This window comes from Lepisosteus oculatus, chromosome 9 (genome assembly GCF_040954835.1).
Source record: "Lepisosteus oculatus isolate fLepOcu1 chromosome 9, fLepOcu1.hap2, whole genome shotgun sequence".
NCBI classification, from domain to species: Eukaryota; Metazoa; Chordata; class Actinopteri; order Semionotiformes; family Lepisosteidae; genus Lepisosteus; species Lepisosteus oculatus.
The window spans coordinates 46,641,547-46,662,366 of NC_090704.1; the positions used below are offsets into that span (position 1 = coordinate 46,641,547).

At 51.8% G+C, this 20,820-nt stretch overlaps 1 protein-coding gene and 1 long non-coding RNA gene across 5 annotated transcripts; one reads left to right on the forward strand and one right to left on the reverse strand.

Moving 5' to 3' along the window:
- Positions 1 to 3: 3 nt before the first annotated feature.
- Positions 4 to 1,821, forward strand: LOC138241298 (uncharacterized). Its single transcript, XR_011190526.1, has 2 exons — positions 4 to 80; positions 850 to 1,821. It is a non-coding gene; the product is annotated as an uncharacterized lncRNA (long non-coding RNA).
- On the reverse strand, positions 1,250 to 20,144 carry rhot1a (ras homolog family member T1a). Of its 4 annotated transcripts, XM_069194647.1 has the most exons (21): positions 19,757 to 20,144; positions 17,865 to 17,923; positions 17,448 to 17,529; positions 16,874 to 16,917; positions 16,610 to 16,663; positions 16,293 to 16,345; positions 15,617 to 15,725; positions 15,118 to 15,219; positions 14,767 to 14,865; positions 14,557 to 14,665; positions 14,217 to 14,337; positions 13,962 to 14,046; positions 13,672 to 13,817; positions 13,362 to 13,462; positions 12,910 to 13,040; positions 12,733 to 12,816; positions 11,739 to 11,861; positions 11,182 to 11,384; positions 9,424 to 9,546; positions 3,755 to 3,901; positions 1,250 to 2,408 (listed from the first exon to the last, which is right to left on the reverse strand). In XM_069194647.1, exons 1-21 carry the CDS (start codon positions 19,791 to 19,793, stop codon positions 2,291 to 2,293), a joined length of 2,130 nt encoding a protein of 709 aa, XP_069050748.1. In that variant the 5' UTR covers positions 19,794 to 20,144; the 3' UTR covers positions 1,250 to 2,290. The 4 variants fall into 4 exon arrangements, with proteins under 4 accessions (XP_069050748.1, XP_006635287.1, XP_006635288.1 ...); XM_006635224.3 differs by lacking the exon at positions 3,755 to 3,901 and having other exon boundaries at positions 19,757 to 20,143; XM_069194648.1 differs by lacking the exon at positions 1,250 to 2,408 and having other exon boundaries at positions 3,809 to 6,720; positions 19,757 to 20,143.
- Positions 20,145 to 20,820: the final 676 nt, after the last annotated feature.

Genomic DNA, 20,820 nt, shown 5'->3' on the forward strand with positions numbered 1-20,820 from the left:
CCGGTTACTTCAGCCAGAGCTCCTTCACATTCACGTCAAACCGCTTACCAGTAATCAAAGGGCAGCTGATAAAATACCAGGTAGGAAAAAAAAAACGTTGTCATTTTCTGACAGCACAGGTAGTTGTTGAGTGTCTAAAATAAAACTCCAGACTTGTCAAGCTGCTTCTGAAGAGAGTCCAGAGGCTGTGCTTCAGTCACCTTGCTTGGAATCCTGCTCCAGGCACCCACAACTCTTTACGTAAAGAATGGTTTTCCATGTTTCAAATGAAGTTCCTGTTAGTTTCCAGTCGCACCAGGTATTGTACCGAGCCTCTTAGGATTTTCAAACATTTCCTCTGGCCTAGACTGGAGAAGCTTCTGGCCCTCTTACCTGTCCCTATATAGTATAACACACAGTGTTTCTTTATTTAAACTCAGCGCATTAACTGGGACAGAAAGCAATTCTTATTCAGTTAATAAAGAATGGCAAAGTGAAACTCAGACACCCTGCGCACGCATTTGGGTTATTCGTCTCCAGTCGCAGAGTCTCCTTCGAGCACCAGCACCTGCAGGGCTGGGAGAAACCGCTGAACTGCACCAGTTAAGCCAGTGATGAGCTGACTGCGGTCATCAAGCATCGAACTGGAGTGAACTCCTGCAGACAGCGGCCCAGCAGGGCCATAGCTTTGTCACCCTGCCTGGTACAGGGAACTGGCCCACAGAGCTAATAAAAGAAACTGTATCCTCTAAATCAGGGGGTTCCCAGTCCTGATAAATGGGGACACCCCCACCTGCTGGGCTTCACTGCAGCTGAGCTCTTGACTTGAACGTTCAAACCAATGCAAGTCTTTTTTTTTCCCCACTCCAGGTTGGGGACTTGGTTACTGAAGAAACACACAGGTTAAAAGGCAGCCTTGTGGAGACTCAGGAGTTCAAATGAAACCTGTCCAGGTCTGTCAAGGTTCAGTTGTTTGAGCGAGCTCTCAGGCGGGACAGACCCCAGCTTTAACCCCCTGAGCCCCCCGCAGTCAGAAAAGGCTGACCTCCAACAGCCTGCTTCTGGGGACGGGGGGCAGGAGCAGCCCCGCCCCAGCGAAACAAACCCCTCGCTCCTCTCAGACCGTTTCCTCCCGGCCCTGCAGTGGAAGCATGAAAGCCGACAGAGACCAGCGGGGCCAGCCGGCGCAGAGAGCCACACCTGCACTCAGGCAACAGTGCTCCGCCCCCCCCGCACACGCGTGATCACAGAAACCACAGAGCCGGAGCAGTACAGCACACTGGTATTTATTGTACTCTCGGGGAAGAAAAAAAAATCAGGAATGGAAAAAGATGCCGGAGAGACAGGCTGGCATGGAGAGGTGGGGACGTAGTTCAACTCTACTGAGAGGCAAGTTGTGGCAAACTGGTGTCTCACAGAGGAAATGATATATAAATAAAAAAAAAGAAAAACAGGTGCGATTTATACAGTATCTCCGATCTAAAAGCGGTACAGGTGAGGAAGGGGACAGAAACAGCACTGGAAATGAATAAGAACTGCGCTCGAAGGGGAGGCCGAGGGTTCGAGTGAGGCCAGGGCACCGCAGGGAGAGGACCGTTCGCGCAGACCGGCCAGAGGGGCCAGAGGGGCCCGGGACACTGGCTCTGTCGAGGGGGTCTCCCGGGACCCTGCCCACCCAGACCAGACGAGAGGCTCCGCCACCCTCACAAGAGCTAAAAAAAAAACAAATTCGCCTCTGGGCAACATGGATTAATCCAAGAATCCTCGAGCGGTCTCGGCTTCATGCAGCGCGGAAATCTAGACATACCGTTAAAAAAAAAAAGCCTCATAAATTATTACATTCAATAAAGACATGCAATCAAAACAAAACAAAAATTAGACTTTATGACATAAAACACCATGGCTTGTGATGGCTTGAGGTGTTAATTCTCCCATTTCAGCTGAAAATATGATCTTTAGATACTGTTTTGTTTAATTCATCCAGCAATCTTATTCCGATTGCCTGTATGTACATTATATACACCGAGTCCATTTGCAATGGGCCTCACAGCGATGGCAGTTACAGTTTAAGCCTTTCCTTCTCCCCACTTTCCCTTAAAGTGACCTCTGATGGAAAAAGGTCTTAGTTTCTCTGAGACTCCCCTGGCCTGACTGCAGTCCCCAGGCACACCAAGGCTGAAGCCCCTTTTTAAAAAGATGTCAATGAGAGACGCATGGGCTGCTGAATGATTAAAAACAGTGTCAATCTCGGGCTCTCGCGGACTCCGCAGCAGACAGGACACCGGCTGTGGGCTCCGTCCCGGGACGCCGATCACCGCTGCTTCAGCAGCGCCCGGTACATGGCGAAGCCCAGCACGGCGAACACCGTGGCCCCCACACTCGCCCGCAGCCAGAACGTCGAGCTCTTCAGGTCCGCCTGGGTCACGTGCCTGCGACAGGGGGCAGAACAGATACAGCGACACCTCTGAGACCCGGCCCTGCGGTGCACGTGCACACACACTCTCACACACACCTGCGGCGCACACACGCACACACGCACGCTCACACGCTCACACGCTCACACGCTCACACGCTCACACGCTCACACGCTCACACGCTCACACGCTCACACGCTCACACGCTCACACGCTCACACGCTCACACGCTCACACGCTCACACGCTCACACCACTTAGACCCGGCCCTGCGGCGCACACACACACAGAGCCCGCGACAGAGGCTTCCTGGGGTAGCATGAAACAAACCTCCCCTGCCCCTTTTTTGTGGGGAAAAGGTCTGGTTTAGAGGACCCTGTGCTGGATGTTTTGTGTTACTTTACAGGCGCAGAGCACACCTGGCGTCACTCTGTGCACTCAGAAACAGACAGACAGACGGCCCGGTCGAACCCTGAGCAAAGGGGAGACTAGTAAAATGAGGCTAGCGTACACAGCCACTGCGGCAGCACAGAGCGCGGGCAGGCAGGGACGAGACGAGGAAATGAGTGAAGCAGGCATGCTCGAGGGCGATACACTCCTGACCCAGAGCACGGTCAGCAAGCACAGGGCAGAGGACAGGGGCCGCCTGACCCAGAGCAGGGGACCAGGTCAGTGGACAGTATGACAGCTTAGTCAGAAGCTCAACCAAGACAAAGAAGCAAAGGTTAAATAAAAGGGCTTCCCCCTGCCTGCTCATTAAATGCTATCCCCTCCAATGTGGTCTGGTTAAGGTCTTCAGACAACCAGAAGCTTAATTAAACAGGTTTAAAAGTTATCCACTAACAAATCGCTGTCCTGAAGATCTGGTATATAGTCCCTATTGTAGAGCTCATTTCTGAATCTTTCCAGTAAAAATTGCCCCCTCTTTCCTGACCTGACAGACTGGGAACTTCCCTCCCCCACCAGCAGACAAACAGACAAGAGAACTGGTCTGAGGCCACACAGAACAATCACGTGACAAAACAACTATCCACCTCGCCCAGACAGCAAAAGTGTCCCACAGATAAAATCACGTTAGAGCACAGAAGCGTCTCTTCTGCGCGGGACGGGGCGCTGCTGACACGCAGGGAGGCATGCAGGGGTGTGGGCAGGGGAAAACCGACACAAACTGTCAATAACGCACCAAAAGCGTCTGTGGACAGACACGTTCAATGAGGGACAGCTGTGAAAGTGCACACAGATGAAGGGGCTGGAATAAGAACGGACGATTCAGTGGGGAGTTAGGGCAAGCTGAGCAGCAGGGTGCCCAGGTGGAGACGGTATTAGCGGCCGCACTGGGCCCCCCTCGGGCCGGTCCGTTACCTGGGCCCGGGCGGGACGCGGGTGTCGACAGTCGACCCCAGGAAGGCGGAATCCTCCAGGGAGCTCACCGCGTGCACCTGGTGGACAAGGCTGCCGTCCTCGCTGGCCAGGAGCAGGGCGCCCAGCGCGTCTACCCGGGGCCCCAGCCTTCCGCACACACGCACACAGGAGGCGGTTCAAGAGCACGCCCGCGAGAGGACCCCGCCGCCCCCCAGACCTCAGCACAACCCCCCTGTGCCTGGGTCAGCCAACACCACACTGACGCCCCGCCGGCTCCGGCCCACATGCCTACCGCATGCTTTGGAGACAGCGGCAGTCCTCACCACTGAATCGAACCGATGACCTAATTTTGACCTCTTTGAAGCTTTTCAGCTCCGCTGGCCTATTTAAAAGACAAATCGGAATTTTTCCCAACTACGCATCTTCCAACCTTTCTCCGGGCCTTGAAAGTGATGAAAAACAATCGGGTAACGTTTCCGTGCGCGGAAGCAATGGAGGAATTCCAGTTCAATTAGCTCTGGGCTCAGGGGAGCCAGGCTGATCCGGCTCTGCTGCTCGTCACAGACACACCAGGCTGTGAACCTGTTTACACACAAGTGTGAGCAATATACAGCCAGCTGGAATAAATCCGTCTAATGAAACATGTGAAAAGCAGCTAATTCTGTTCCTAAATGTGTTCTGCAGTGATCTCTTCAAAGTCCTGCAGTACAGGAGTAGAATTTCACACGGCTTGGCAGTTTAGCATCAACAGTGAAAGGCACAAGCTGCGACAGTGTGCCTACCACTGTCACTCTCCCACAATGGGAGAGATCCTTGAGAAACCACTAACATGAGAGGAGCCAGAGGCTCTGTATCCAGCCTGTCTTGTTTGATAACAGTGGCTCACAGCGGAGCAGGAGCTATTATTTCTGGGACATAGAGAGCAGCAGGTATAACGTTTTTTTGTGAATTCAGTGATACTGGCACTGTTCGGCAATGACAAGGAAACAGGGTCAAAGCCTCTAAACTACTGAGCCAGGCTCCAAAGGGTTAGCTTTCCTCTCCTATTTAATTTCTCTAAAAGAGCGCAGGGGATTTTTAGATGGAAACTCAGAGCACCCACACTGGGAACCGATACAGGGAAGTGCTTTATTTGCAACAAAGGAAGTTGTGAACACTTGGAAACGTTTGCCAACCCCCGATGCCCCTTCAAGAGCCGATCCGACACTCTCAGGTCAGCACGGACTAAAAAAACTGATTCTCAATCAAGGCTGCTCTGTATGTTCCTGTAGACCAGGGGTGGCCAGTCCCCATTCCGGAGAGCCTAAATCAAACACACTTTGATTAGCCACTGCTAAACCATCAACTTCTCAATGCTTTAAACACATTTGTATGTCATAGATTTGTCCAATTAGCATCTCGGAGAAGAATATTTGATCTGAAAATATGAAAACCTTGCAGCTCTAACTGAACCTAAAACACACGCACCAGGTCTTTACAGATCTGACTATTTAAATGGGAACTATAAGATCTGCTGGACTGTGTCTCTCCAGAATCGGGACTGGTGATCCCTGATGATGTACGACACCCTGTAACAGCTGAACCAAAAAGCCTCAGAGATCACTTGAGTGTTCAAAAACGTTAAGAGGATTGACCACTTAGAAAACTGTGATGCTTATAAATTTCTCAGTAGCCTTGTTTCAGATAGAAGGAGCCGCCCTGCTATGTCTGTACACAAACGGGCTGCAGCATTTCCAATGAAAGCAGGTATTTTTTTAGAAAACAAAATGATTTGGTTGCAATAGAGGTAAGCTGTTCTCGGAGCAGTCAGTGTGGTGTAGGAAGACCCTGGGAGAACTCGTTATTTCAGCGATAAGTGGTGCTGGATCTGGTGCCACTCCTGTACACCAACACTGTGTTAGAGTCACGAAACACACAAGACCAACCTTGTTAACCAAGCATGACCGTCGTGAGCCCCACACGAACGATACTTCAGCAGGGGGCTTTGCACACTGTCAGAGAAGGACAGCAGCCGCGTCTGCACAGCAGCTCCATCGCCTGCTCTCTGCTTTATCACAGACACTGCCATACTGGAACCTCAGCTTTTAGAAGGGGGTTACAGGCTATTCCCATGCCTTTAATCCCAGTTTAACAAAAGATTTGCATGCATGCAGCAGCAGCCCCGATCAGAAGTACAAATGCAGCATTTCTCTTTAGGAAAGGCACTGCTTTCTTAATGCACTAAAAACACAACTTGGCTTCAGCTGCTTTCAAAGTTCACCCTGGAAAGACGCGCCACCAAAACCACCCTGCAGGCTCGTTTCTGCCTAGCGGCTCGTAACACAGAGGAGTGAAGAGAGAAACAATAACCTGCTCTGCTGTGGAGTGCAGCAGGACCTCAAGCCTCAGAAGCAGTTCTGGAGTGAAGGGTCCCCACTTTACTCTAACAACTCTAACACACCATGCCCATTTCATGACAGCCCTTGAAACGATGCTGGTAGGAGGCAGAAGCAAAAGTCTAGAGCAAGTCACTCCTGAGAAACAGCCCCTGAGCCTCGGTCTGGCAGTCAAAACGCTGAAGCGGCTATTGTCTGAGCAAAGACCACGAGTTTTCCTCTGGTCTCCTTAGTGCACAGCTGGGGTGAGCCTCTCTGTCTGTCAGAGACGAGGCGTTTTGCAGTGCTCAGCTCAGTAAACCAGCTCCCTCGTCTACAGGCGGAGGAATATCATGTGCTCACAAAAGGAGCCCACAGGCTGCTGCTTCTCAAAGCGAAATGCTGCTGGAATATGAGAGGCTGACGATGACATACGGTACGTCAGGGGAGAGACAGAGCACACCCGATACAGAAACATCAGACAAGGTTAAGCAGGCGAAGAGAAGGATGCAGGTTACAAAACAAGACAAAAAACAAGTCCAAGGTTAGCAGACAGCAAACAGGTGCAGCAGGAAAATGAACAAAGCCAGCCAGACACATGAAAATGAACACCTATGGGGAAAAAGCAACAACAAAATTAAACTTTACGGAGTACAAAAGAAGTCAGAAATGAGAGTGTTTCAACAATAAGGCTGTCCTCTTCCCCCTTTAACGTGTGACTATTTCTGAACTAGAGTTATTTTAAAACATCTCTGGAATGTTCAGACCAGCAGGTGCTGCACAGCGGTGAGTTACAATATCGAATCAGCTCTGCAGGGCATTCAGAAGCACCGGAGTGCTTTTCCCAAGTAAGACAATCGCCCTGCTCAGGCTAACTTCAGGGAAGCAACACGCTCTAAATGAATGCAAGTTCACACCACTTCCCCATGGGGGAGGAAATTCAGGATCTTTGGGCTCTTCACCAGGTGTAGCTGGAAGCCACTGGACTGGATGCAGCCTCTGTTGTTTCAACAAGCACGTTAAAGTGTGCAACCTGTGGACTGAACATTCACGCAAATAATTCTTCTCTTCTCCAGTCGGAAACATCATAGAAGATATTCATGCTCTCCGCCGCCCTCCTCTCGGAAATGAACCCTTCACACCTTTCAGCAAAGCGCAAAGCCTCGTCCCGGCAGAACTGAGCTGACCGGCCTGTCCCCCACCCTGGAAAGATCGGTATTGGTCACAGTTGTGAACAACATCGCTGACAAAGCTAACTCACTTTTGCTAGAGAATTATTTCACCTACTCTCTCGTTTAGATTTTGAACAGTATTCTTTTCTGTTTAGATTACAGCAGACTTTACTGCAGCTCCTCCCACAAGCACACATGAAGTCTTCTATGAGGTTTCCCATGATCCTGCCCGGGCTCGTCTCAGCAGGGCAGAACCGGACCAGAACCGCACAGAGGTGGTGCTCCTACAGAGGGAGGCATCACACCTCTCAGGACAGATTTACACACTGCATATCCACCGCTCTCTTCCGGGTAAACACAGACTGCCAATGAGGAAGTCGGGACTGTGAAGATGTCAGCCACAGTTCTGCTGCTCTTGGGTTTTACCTCGATAAGATCTCTCCTGGAGCACACCAATACTGTCTCGCCATTCTCTCCCAAAAAGAGAGCTGTGCTTAAAACAAAGGCCTGAAGTTTATTGTTTTGATTAAGCAGAAGTCAGAAACAGCCCACTTCTCGAGATATTGGGTTTTTAAAGTTGCGATATTTTAAACTTTTTTTTTTTAGATCCCCTGCCACTATCAATAAGAGATGACTGACGGCAATGCTGCACATGCAGCAGAGCTCCTTGGGGGGGATTTATGCACATTTCCCCCAGGTTTCAATTCCAGTTGGGTTGGAGAGGCAACAAACAGCAAATAGCCACCAGCAGATAAGACTCACTGTGCGTGGTTAGAATTCTTCTGTGTCACTAAACCCAGAGGCAGAAAAACCTGAAAGTCAACTACAGGAAATCAACACAAGGCTATACTATAAACACTATCAATACAACATACTGGAGTCACGTAAAAGAAGAATTTCTCACTTAACTCTGCGGAGGGAACTCACTTATTAGCTACTGGCTGATGTCCTTGTGTAACCATGAGGTTTAAGAGATTCCCTGGCGATCTTTTTAGATCGAGTCAGACAGCTTATCAGGGAAGAGCTCTGCAGGAGATCCTCTTATCACACAGCAGCCCACTTGACCGGCCAGCAAAGGAAGAGGATTAGCAGGAGAGGTCATTTTGGGGGTGAAATGGACAGACCTACACTTGGAGAAAGCTGTCCTCCAACCCGAGCTGGACAGGTATATAGTAGAAGGAAAGGCTTCTGCAGCAGCAGAGCAATATCTGTTGCAGGCAATTAGGCAGCGTTCAAAACCATTTGTTATCAGCTGGATTGTTTGCCCAACGCACAGCCCTCAATAATTAGCAAATGGTTTTGTGAAAAGGGATGGGGGCTGCAGTCTCTCAGATAGCTGGGCCTTGGCTCCTCATCTCAGCCAAAGGACAGAGCGCAGTAGCCGTCAGGTTTGGGGGCACAACTGGAGCTCGAACCTACAACCTCCTGGTGCTTCAGCTGCTAGACAGACCACTCAGCCCTAAGCTGCCTGCAGAGGCAGTCAAACTGGTTTTGCTGCACAGCACTATTAGTTTGTAACCGGCACTGCAAGCTGTCTCACCTATAAGAAACATGCATGACCCCACAAGCATTTCAGTTTGTCTGAACAAGCTGCTGATTGAGGGTTTTAAAGGACCTGCCAGAGGCGTGATGGGAATGAACTAATACCCCTGTATCCTGGACACAGCCAGGCACTGCGAGTCGAAACCAGAAAAGGCATCTGACCAGACAAACAGTCCAGGAGATGTCCCTGTCTGAAAATGAAACTATCAGAAAGACCTCTCTTCTCGTCACTCTGGAAGTTCTTCTCCAGGATCTTTCTCTCAGCACTGAGAGAGAGCGCTGGAGAGAATGAGTCACCCCCGAAAACGCTGTAACTGCACTTGATCAACTGAGAAGGCAGCTGTTTGCATTGGAGGACACTGGGAGAGGTGTGTGCTGGAACACCGTCAGAACTATAACAGAGGCTGACAAAGTATTCAACGTCAACCACAACAAACCCAGCTTGGAATGCATCCAAAACATCTAAACACACCTAAAAGTGTTCAAGTGGATATGCAGCGTTAAACCCCCACTATATTAATAACAACAGAGAAAAAGCAGTGTTAAAGAGTGCTCTGAAAAAAGTCCCCGGAATGGGGACCATTGAAGGAAAGGTAAGGACCTGTTGAGAACGGCAGTGTAGAGTTTGGTCTTTACGCATTGCAGCAAGTCTGAGTTGAGGACGTTCTGACAGATGCAAAAGGTACACCTGTTGCAGGTGCACATACAGCGTAACCGGGCGTGGCTGCGGAGACACACAGAAGGAGAGCAGGTGAGACCCAGATGTTACACAACTGTGCTGTTGGGGGGGGGTCCCCTCACCTCCCCGCAGCTGGAGAACAGATTCAGGGTCCACACTACAGCCGTGCAGCACTAATCCCTCTCTGCTGGGGCAGCCAGCAGGACAAGCAGCGGGGCTCGAAGCCAGCTATCGGCAGCCAAGCCAGCCAGTCCCATTACACATGAACCTGGATCTCCAGCTCATTATCCACACTTCTTAATGTGGGCGACTTGTCGTGGTGACCGATCACAACACTGGCCAGCAGCAGCTCTAGTCAAAGAGCCCTTACTTGAGACAAACCGCTCATATTGTTTTCCCTAAAACACGTAGAGTCTGCACAGCCCGAGCTGGAAAGAGGTGAAAAGGCAGAAACAATGGGCCTTCGGGGCCCCAGCCGCCACCTCCCACACAGGCTGGGGCAGATTTCCACACAGGGAGCGTGTCAGATGGGCAGGGCACCAGCGAGAGGAAGCAGGAGAAGGGAGGGACACAGGCTGCGACTGAACACACACGTGCCAAGTACGGATGAAAACTCAAAACGGAAAGAAAAAAGCAGCCCATTTCAAACAGAAAAAGCTCGTCAGTTATTGAAAAAGAAACATGCAATTTTCTTCACAGCTCATGTTCAGCAATGCTAACACATTAAAAACATTATACGAACAGAATATGTTGTCGATCTTAATTATGAGCTGTTCAGTGCTCGAGATCCGCATTATAATATTAATCCCAACCCCCCCCAGATAAAAAGAACCCACGGCCTTACTAAGCTTTTGCTCATTTCATTCCCACTAACAGGTTACTGCAAAAACACACACACCTTCCCACTACACCCTCTTCCAGGGGAGCTGCAGGCAGGAGTCCTACTGAGGACACCGCAGCTCACCTCTCGCCGGCAGGCCGGGGTCCCCACCTGGGGCAGCTGGCAGCACAGAGCCAAAGACATTTCAGCAGCCTTCCGAGACTGAGGACTTCAAAACCGGGGTTTACAGAAGACACTATACTCGGACCCCCGAAGCCCAGGTCACGGGCTTCTCGGTGCCGAGCCCGGGCAGTACCGAGAACTGGGGCGCCCACTGTACACGATCACTCCACACCTGCTGTCAGATTTTGTACAGGTCCAGTACTGTTGTTCTGAAGTTTGGGCCATTTAAGGTTGGAGGAAAACCTGTGCTTACCGGATCATTACAGGTTCACAGGTGGAGGAAAAGTGGATTTCCTTTTCCTTTCCAAATACAGCTCAGAAGTTACTTAAAAATAACTTATTTAAGCATGAAGATGTGTGACGTTCACACGGAAGCATTACAATGGAAACATAAGTCATAAGTATGTGTAAGATACCATGGCTTTAGCTTTATGCAATAGTTACCCAGAAGATATCAGTGATAACATTCAAGTATTTATCCTTGATTGTGCATTTTCTTCCATTTGAAAACTTGCCTGGCTATCTGGCCTCCACCTGCAGATTTAAGGATTTAGAAGACGCCCTGCAAAATGTCTTTGTTCGGTACAGAAGAAAAGAGTGATGGCAGAAGCAGGTGGCAGACTGGGGGGCGTGCAGGGCTCAGGGTGCGAGGGGGCAGCAGGGGGCGCTGTACTCACGGGTACATGGCCATGGTGGTCAGCTTGACGTAGAGCTCTTTGCTGGGGACGTCCACGGTGTTGCAGGTGAAGGCCTGGGGAGGCGGGATCTTGTGCTTCTTGCAGAAGTCCGGCGGGGAGGTGCCGCACTGCTGCTTGACCTCGTGCAGGTCGGACTTGGCGGCGACGATCATGCATGGCGTCTTGCTGTCCATGAAGTGTTGCTGTGGGCAAACCAAAACACGCAGGGGGGGTCGTTTCACCAGAGCTGCACTGGTGCACGAGCAGCACAGATTCAGCGTGCACTTACAACACAACCAACATTTGTGCAAGAGAACATTCAGCGTGCACTTAAAACACAAACGACTGGACATTTAGCGTGCAATGTCAGAACATATAAATGCAAGAAAGATTCCACAGGAGAGGAAACAAGTTTGCTATTTAGTAGCTTATTGATCCCAGGATCCCATCCGGCTGCGTCTCAAAAGCAGCCAGGTTAATGGCATCAACAACAGGGCTGGGCAGCTTGTCTCCTGCTCCCACGTCAAAAACCCCATGGGCAGGGGGAGAGGGAGTACCTTAAAGATCTTGGCACAGAACTCGAAGGACCTGGGGTTGCTGGAGTCGTAGACAAGGCAGACGACGTCACAGGAGAGGTCAGTGTCCGAGAGGAACTCGGAGTCGGTGAACACCTCATGCAGCTGGAAAGGATGGACAGACATCAGGAGCAAAGCAATTTCCTTTTCTTACAAGCTTTCTGCTGTGGAAGAACTGGGAACCTGTGTGCAGCTGGATCATTTTTTTCCCAGACTTTTGTGGCAGATTACATCACTCACAATGTCCACATCATTACATAGGTTCACAATTTGCTTCTGGTGATGAGGAGGGAAAAAACCCCACAAAAGATAACAGCCAGGAGTGAAGTCAAGAGCCTGTGATTTTTCTGACCAGGTGAACATGCTGGACACTGGATAACCAGTGCAGAGTCGTACGGTGAAGCCCAATACCTGAACAATTGTGGTGTTACTACTCAAGGTCCACAAGTTAAGCTGCACACGTCAGACTGAGGTTGGCATGGCTCCCTTAGATTCACACCTGGTCCTGCAGGGCTGAAGCCTTCACCACACCCTGGACCCTTAACACAGTTATGTGCTGAAGGTCAGGGTCCCTGACACAAGGCCACCTCAAACTGGGATCTCAAGATAGTTATAGGATACAACAGCTTCTTGAGATGAATGAACAATAGAACAGTTTTGTTTCCGTTTACCGTGATTTTCTTGCTTTTAAATTGTCACTGACTTATTTATTTCAGAACGTCAATGTCTTTACTCAAATCAACTGCTCACCTAACTGGTCTTTATTTCCACTGTTCCCATGTCTTCACTCATTGATGATTATCGGGTTATTAGAAACTGCCTATAGGACCTGGGAACTGTGGCCCTGCATAACCTGGAGTTACTGACAGAGGGGTGACTTTGACAGAGGGGTGCTTTGCTTTGATTCACCCCGGAGAACGGGTGAGTAATTGCCGGAGGGCGTTTCCCGATTAAGGCCGTGCCAGCATCAACTCACCAGCAGGTATTTCTCCTGGCCGTACACGTAGGTGGTACTGATGGCGTAGTAAGACTTGTGGTCCTCTCTGATCTGCCTCTGGCGCTGTGGATGAGAAGAGTGGGTCAGGCGGTCTCTCTCCCCCCACACCAGCCCTCTCTGCTCCTCGCCGACGGGGGGCGGGGGCGGTGAGCTCACCATGAGGTTCCGGCCCAGGAAGGCCTGCAGGAACCCACTCTTCCCACAGCCCCTCATCCCGATGACGTTGCACCGGAAGACGTTGCGCTGCGTCTGCCTCTTCTGCAGGTCGATCTTCTTGTCGCGAGTCACTGCGGGAGGAGAGGCGCGCACACACACACATGTCAGTCCGCACAGCTTTAAGCAGGCGCCCCCACGTCCACGTGCTCCTGCCCCTCTCGAGCAGGGACGCCCCGGCTCGGTGGACTGCAGCAGCGCCACCATGTACGGAGCTGCCCTCTTAAAGCGTGCTTGACATAAATATCCGTGCCATCTTCTTTTCTCTCCCATTTAAATTAAAGACCCCTCTGGAGACTTCCGAATCATCCCTGCTAAAACTGGTACTCACACCCACCAAAGCCCCTGCATGAGCACGTCGCCGCTGGCTCAGTCACACCTGGCCACCCGCTCACCTGTGATGGCGGCGGCCTGGGACTCCTGCTCGCAGATGATGGAGTAGCCTAGGTAGCCCATGTACTCCAGACAGCGCTGCACGTCCAGGTATGTCGTCAACCTGCCAGGACACAGAAAACCAATCGCAACGCATCCCCACACACCCTGGATATCACTGGAGTGGACATACAAATCCTTATAGGTTGTGCAACATGACCGCTGGATACACTGGTCCTCCTGTTTAACTCTCTGATGACGGTATGTTCCTTTGGAAGTGACCCCTCAGCGCCGGAGGTGGGCAACGAGGGTGCAAGCAGCGGCCGGACTCACGTCCACTGCGACAGGTATCCCTGGTAGGTGATCCAGCCCTGGTCATTGGTGCACACGGTGTTGTTGACGTCGGGGCCCCAGGGCATGTATGGAAACACTTTGAATAAGTCCTTCAGCTCATCGGGAGAGAGGGCGCAGTCCCTGTCCTGAAACACAGCCGCCAGAGACTTTCAGTACGAGACCAGCACCGCACTCCGACCCCACCCCCACCGGCTCTGGAACAAGGAATAACAAAACAGAGGAGGGAAACACAACAGCACACATGACCAGACGGCGCCCACTGGACGTACCAGGTCGTGCTTGTCGAACACACTCTGCAGGAAGAGGTACGCATTGTGGTTCAGCTCGGTGGTGCAGTCCGGTGGTATCTTTAACCTGCCACAACACACGAAGCGCAAGACTGAGAACACGCTAAGGATTAAGGGATTAAAAACGGATTTAGCCGAGGCCCGCTGTCCAGGGAGCCTGTGGAGGCTTTCTGCCAGCCACAGCAGGCCCCCTGCACAGCTCACGGCGGCCGGCGGCCGGGGGGAGGGGCCACGCACGGGGGGAACAGGTAGTCCTGCGTGAGCTCCAGGTCGTCGTCGTATCCGAAGCGCCGCAGAACGGTCCAGGTGGTCTCGTGCCTCCCCCTCTGAATGAACAGCGTGTGCAGGAACAGGAACCCTGCAGCAGAGAACAGCACCCCGGTCAGCGAGCGAGTGGGCCGGACCGCACCGAGCGGGACCGGGCCGCGGGGGGGAGGAGCGTGGACAAAGCTGCCCAGCTCCAGCGGTACCTGCAGGAGCTCCAGTGGACACCGAGCAACAAAATCGGAAAGGAAAAGCCGTCCTGCCGAGCTGTGAGAACGAGCTCCCAGGGGCCTGCGGCTCGCCCTGTACTTGCCCTTGAGCGTGAGCCCATTGTTGCGGACGCCGTCGGCCATGTTCTTCCTCACCACGTTCTTCACGTCCTCCAGGGCCTGCGGCGCCAGGGGGGTGTTGAAACACGTCCTCTGAAAGGCGGAGACAGCGGCACACGGGTCAGCACAAGCAGGCGTTCACACGAATGCAGAAGCAGAAGCCAATCAGCCCATTGCCAAGGGCACCTTCCCACCTGGAAGAAGTTGAGCTCGGTGTCGTTGAGAATGCCGTCGTTGTCCAGGTCCGTGACCTTGAAGATGCGGGTCAGAGCTTTGATGCAGGCCGGCTTCATCTGCGAGGGCAGGCGGGGAAAAGGTCACGTCAACGGTGCGAGTCAAGACTGTCAAGCTCCCAACACAGCCCCTTCCCTCGATCTTTTTTAAGTGAAACCCCTTAGAGAGCAGGGAAGGGAACCGTTTCATACCAATTTACCAACGCTATCAGAGCTATCAAATTATTTATCTCCGTCACCTTTGGTGAGTTTGTGGGTTCGAGTGAAAGCTGGGGTTCCTCGAACCCCCACCCCCAGTCCCGCTGGTCCTACCTCCTTCTCCTCTGGGCAGTACAGGGGGCCAGTGGGGTGCAGAACAGCCTTCTGTGCGTAATAGAACAGCTCGGAGATGTTCTTCAGGTTTTTTGCTGAACACTGCAAAAACAAAAACTTCGCTTTCCATTAGGGGCCTTGAGGAGAGGGAATATTAAAAAGCTGCTTTGCTCTGCGCAATGTCAAGTCTACAGACCGAAAAAGTGCCCTGCGCCGGAGTCCGGTGTGCGCAGCTCCTGGAACACATTTCCCTCTCAAAAGAGAAACAGTGGAAACCGCGATGAAACTCGGCTGCAGAGAACACTGCCTTGGCTTGGCCGTCTGGGCCACGCAGGCTGAACGCCACATGACTGCCACCTTACTCTGACCCAGTCTGCAATCTGCAGAGGGGATACATTCACGTCTTTACTTTCAGTCTGCTTCTGCAGAACCCTGTAGGGCATTGCACCTTTGCTGGTCAGGCTGCAGCGAGGGAATCCCGCCTGTAGGGAGCGCTCACCTCCACACAGGTCTCGATCTCGGTGTACTGGTTCATGATGGGAAGGATAGTCTCCATGCTGCTGTGTTCCACCAGGTCAGACTTGTTTCCCACCAGGATGAGGGGGACCCTGTTTCAGGACACACAGCAGAAATCAGCAGGCAGCTCCGATTCGGGGGGAGGAAAGGGCTCCACAGCCCCACAGTCCTCCAGCCTCACTCACACAGAGGGGCCTGAAGAGCAGAGGCATGTCTCCGTACTGACTGATCGCAGGCAAGAGTGAAAACACAGACTCATTCTGCAGGAGAGGAGGAAATCTGATGGTCACAAAGGCACAATAAAATAACATTGGAAAAATGGCGCATAACTTCTCTCCACACTCCCCAGCCAGAATGAAAAATAGTCATTTCATTGGCCTCTTTCAGTAGCTGGCCATTCTAAATCACCTACTAGTGCATCTTCTGTGCACTGCACTATTGGCTTAAAGGCTCCCAGAATAGCTTTATAATACTGACCACTGAAAACCACAGCTGTACACTCCCCTGGCGTTCTGCTCCTTAGCTTACAGGTAATAAACAGATTTCTAAACATCCAAGCTGCTCACTTAACAGACAATAAATCCCAGCATTAAATCCCACACAACCCCCCGCCACCGAGCTGCTCACAATCCCGCTAACCACAGAGCCGGCTTCCACACCTGCTGTCCTTGTCTGTCCTGTCGTTGATGAGAGGGATCCACCGGCTCGTCACCTGGAGGAGGGCAGAAAGCAGAACACACGTGAACAACGCCAACTTCCACGCACCGGCAGCCATTTAAAAAACGATGGATACCCAAGCCACACACCTCAATGAAAAAGTGTAGATTTGTTTTGAGGACCAAACAAATATATAAACAAGTACAACAAAAAACTCAGGAACATTCAGCTCAAGCTGTTTTAATGTATATGAACTCATAAACCCCATATAACAACCAACATTTGCAGCACCAAGTAAAAAAACTGCAGTCAAACTCACCTTCTCAATGGAGTTTTTATTGTTGACTGAATACACTATGCAAATAACGTTAGCCTGCAAAAACAGGAAAAATTCAGAGGCTCTTAGAGATACAAAGCATGCAGAAATTAAACTTGTTGTGCTGTTCTTGCTTACTTGGTTCTGAATGTTTAATTTTGTTGAAACCAAAATATAAATCTGACCTCAAAAAAGCACGTGTAAAGATGTTTTTACATTATAACTAAAGTGACACCTTTTTGTTGAAAGGGCAATCCCAAAACTCACCTTTGATATTTCTTGATATAACTGTTCGTCTGTCTGCTCTGCTTCTGTAAAACACGAGAGAGAGAAAGAGCATCACAGTAGGTGTCTTCGCACATCCCTGCAGGGAACAGAGTGGCTGGGAGTCAGAGCGCTCCCAGCAGGATGACAAGAGACCAGGCAGGACTGCACCCTGTACGGGACTCTCCATCACAGGACACACACGGGGATTTAGAGACACCATGAAACCAGGTCAGCATGCCTTTTGAAAGTGGAAGGAAGCCGAAACACGACAACAAAAAAAACACACAAGCAAGGTCCGGGAAGCATGCAAACTCCCCACAGAATATCTCCTCAATTCTCAATCGAACCCAGGACCCAAGAGCTGCAGGGCAGCAGCAGTGACCAACCATGCCTCCCTTTCACAATATCGACAAACTATCCTCATGACGTTCTCAGGACAAAACAACAGACTGTGAAAAGTCTGTTAAAGCTGAACTTGCAATGTGTTCAGGACGAGAAACATCTGGACATTAATGAACGTTGCTTCTCCACCACGTATAGACAGATTACACTCATCAACTTCACGATTAATTACCTGAATAATCAACTATGTGTGTAGGGACCCTCTCCGGAGTGACATCAGCAGGAATGGTGATTTCCTCAGCACGCAGAGGAACCTTAGGAAACAATTTCAATCCAAGACATAAGGATGCGTGGAAGTATTTATTGCACAAGGCGAGGAGTCGTGTCTGACGCTCCAGAGCACAGCCCTGTGTTGAAGCTGTGCAGTCCACGCTCCCTTCCTCCACTGAATGTATTACTACTATGTGCAAATACCAGCAACCTGAGTACAATCTGAGGAGAGACATTAATTATGAGCCAGTTAATAACTGACTACCTGAAACGGACACTGCCGACAGAAGAGAAGACAAAAACAAGCCCAGAAACTCTGGGCTTTAAAGATAAAGTAAAACAGGCCTTAAAAATGACCAGGTAGGGGAAACGCACATACCTCATCTGGGAATTCCTCACTGACCAGCGACATGATCAAGGAAGTCTTCCCGACTTTGGCTGTAAAAACGACACAGAGAGCTGCTCAGTCTGGGATTCGGGTTTCTTCCCAAGGAGAGAAGCACAAGCCGGAAGCACAGCGAGCCAGCGACCGGCCTGGGGTTCGAACCAGGAGCCTTCTTACAACAAGCCCCTAAATGTAACCAACGCGCCACCTGGACGCCCTGGATTCTCTAGCTCTGAAAGTCCCCGAAAGCAGCAGTGCGTTCCCTGCCCTGGACACGTCCATGCGCCTGTCGCGGGACCACAGCCTCGACAGTACGGAACAAGATGTCACCCCCCGCGCGCATGTGCGCCTCAGGCAGATGGGAATCCCAGAGGAAGACCTCCAGTCCTGGAGACTGTCCACAGGACCCTGCGACTTGAGAGAGCCGGAGCTGTGCCAGAAACCGATGGGGAGCGACCACAGAGGAGGCTGGGGCCGACGGCTCAGCACAAGGCCGGGCGGAGAGCGCAGGACGCGCAGGGGACACAGCGCAGACTCCCGCTGGTCTCTCTCTGGAGCCAGGATCAGAAACGGGGGGCGCAGGCCCAGGAACACCCTCTAACACGGGGCCTGGAGGGGTAGGACTCTCCCGGGTCTCTTCAGTACACTTGTCTTTGACGAGGGGCAGCTATTGGCAGTGCAGGAGAACACTTGCACAAGGCTCCATCCAAACAGGGCCCAGATAACCCTCGTATTTGCTATCTTTAGTAAATTGGCAGGAATTGTATCTAAGACAACTTCCCTGGGCGCTGCGGTTTCCTGTAATGCTCGGGCCACACTGCTCACAAAGGAGCTTACAGACCAGCTGCCCCCAGAAGGCAGCAGGACTGTAGGACGTTCAGAGGTGCGAGCGGAATAGGGAGCCTGACTGCACAGGACGCCCCAGCAGCAGGACCGACTGGGCTGAGCGGTCCGTCCAGCTGACCGTCTGCAGGACACCCTGCCTCGCCCCCCCCTGCAGACACAGGCAGGTCTACGCGTGGGACCACACTGACAAGGCGCCCTGCTGGGTGCGAGGTGCGGGGGGGGGGGGGGGGGGGGGGGGGGGGGGGTCATTCCAAATGCATATGTCAAGACGCTCGGGAGAGAGAACAGCAGCAGCCCACAGCTCCCCGGCCCTGACCCTGGCTTCAGACACTGGTCTGCTCTAATTATTTAAGCCCCGTGTCATCAACTGGAAAACATATGTTTAAAAATAATCATGTTAATCGACTGCTCTTCCTGGAACAAAACCCCCAAGACGCCAGTCCCAGGAAGCAGACCCGAGTGGCTCCAAGACCATTCGCCGCCTGTGCGCAGCCCTCTTCACCCGAAGCTCGTTCTAGAAAACACACATTTTGTAAACCACCGACAAGCACGGGCCCGGCCTCGCCAGCCCTTAAAAATGTCGCACCCAGCCGAGCCGAGCCACAACATTACACTAGCGTGCGTATACAAACGCACGCCTGACGCCTGAAAACGTTTTGCAATGAAAGGCGAGCTGCCGCAGGGTGACCCACGCGTGACGTGCCCGCCGTCCCGTGTCCGCCGATGCCCGGCGGCACCACGGAGCCTCGATCGCCACAGCCAGCCCAGCCCCCCCCATCTCTCTCTCCAAGGAGAGAGCCCTCAGCTGCGGGGAAAAGCATTTGGATCCCGAACCACCGAGACAGAAACGCGTTCGCTCGCTCGTACAGCGGTCGCCTTTCTTCCCCGGCGGAGTCACAATTTCCGCAGCACTTTTTTTGGGGGCGGTGGATTAAGTCAGATCTAAGATCTAGCTTCGCGTATGGACCGACTGGTGCCGGGTCAAGCACAGCAGAGCGCCCAGAAATAAACCTTTTAAAGAGGCACAACCGGCTACTCACGTTCCCCCACAAGCAATATCCGGACGTCTTTCCTCATTTTTTTTTATTTTAAATCTCCTGCCGATTCACCCGCAGCTCGCTGTGTCTGTCGGCACCGAGCGGGGCAGCGCTCTGCCGGGCCTCCCGCCCCGGTCGGCGTCTGTAGGACGAAACGGACAGAGACTAATTCCCGGACTCCTCGGCGCTGCCGATTCCCGAAGGCGGGCAGTTTAGCTGCGGCGCGGCTCGCTGTCAGGTGCCAGCGACATTTTTTTTCCCCCCAGGAGAAGCCGTGTATTCCCGTGTCGTCTCCGGAGACGAGGTTTCTACTTCATGACATTCTGCAGAAGCCGCACGCCTCCTTGTGCCGACCTCCGCCGCCAGCCTGACGTCGACGGCGGCCGCGGGGGGACACGCTTGGTCGCAGGAGCGCCTGATTGTCAAAACGCGTTTCTCAATTCAGTAAGTTCTCGTTTCGGAGGCACAAGAAGCGGATTTCGAGAGCGCAGTCTCTACGGTTATTCCTCTGTGAAACGTGGTGCTTTAATATTTCAGCATTTGACCAAATATTTCACTGATCTGATTCAAACATCCCATGTCCCATGAGCGCCGCCTACAGTTGGATGGTAGAAATACAACCGTGCCTTTTACTGACCGACTTGCTGTCAATAATAATTTCTTACACTTATTTAACGCTTTTCTGGACCCTCCACTCAAAGTGCTTTACAGGTAATGGGGATCCCCTCCACCAGCACCAGTGTGCAGCCCCACCTGGATGATGCGCCAGTCCGCTCCCCACACACCAGCTCTCAGTGGGGAGGAGAGCAGAGTGATGGAGCCAGTTCAGAGAGGGGGGTTATTAGGAGGCAGTGCTGTTCTTACTCTTCAGCAGCTTAAGCAGCGCTGTGCAAACCGTTCCATCGCAGGATATGATCTGCTTCTTCGTTGTTAAATTAATTAAATAATTCATTATTAAGAATTAAATGATTAAAGTACTGGTTGCAACACAACTGTGTATTGTACTGGGGTCTGTTGGAGGGGTTGCACATTCAGAAGCTATCTTATAGGAAACACTGTACAGTAAT

What these genes read in the sequence shown, in the direction of transcription:
- rhot1a (XM_069194647.1), bottom strand. Translation starts at nt 19,793, where the DNA reads ATGAGGAAAGACGTCCGGATATTGCTTGTGGGGGAAC. An exon ending in ACTGCCCAGAGGAGAAGGAG is followed by an intron (nt 14,866 to 15,117) that starts GTAGGACCAGCG and finishes CTGCCCTCGCAG; the next exon opens with ATGAAGCCGGCCTGCATCAA. An exon ending in GCCAGGAGAAATACCTGCTG is followed by an intron (nt 11,862 to 12,732) that starts GTGAGTTGATGC and finishes CATCCTTTCCAG; the next exon opens with CTGCATGAGGTGTTCACCGA.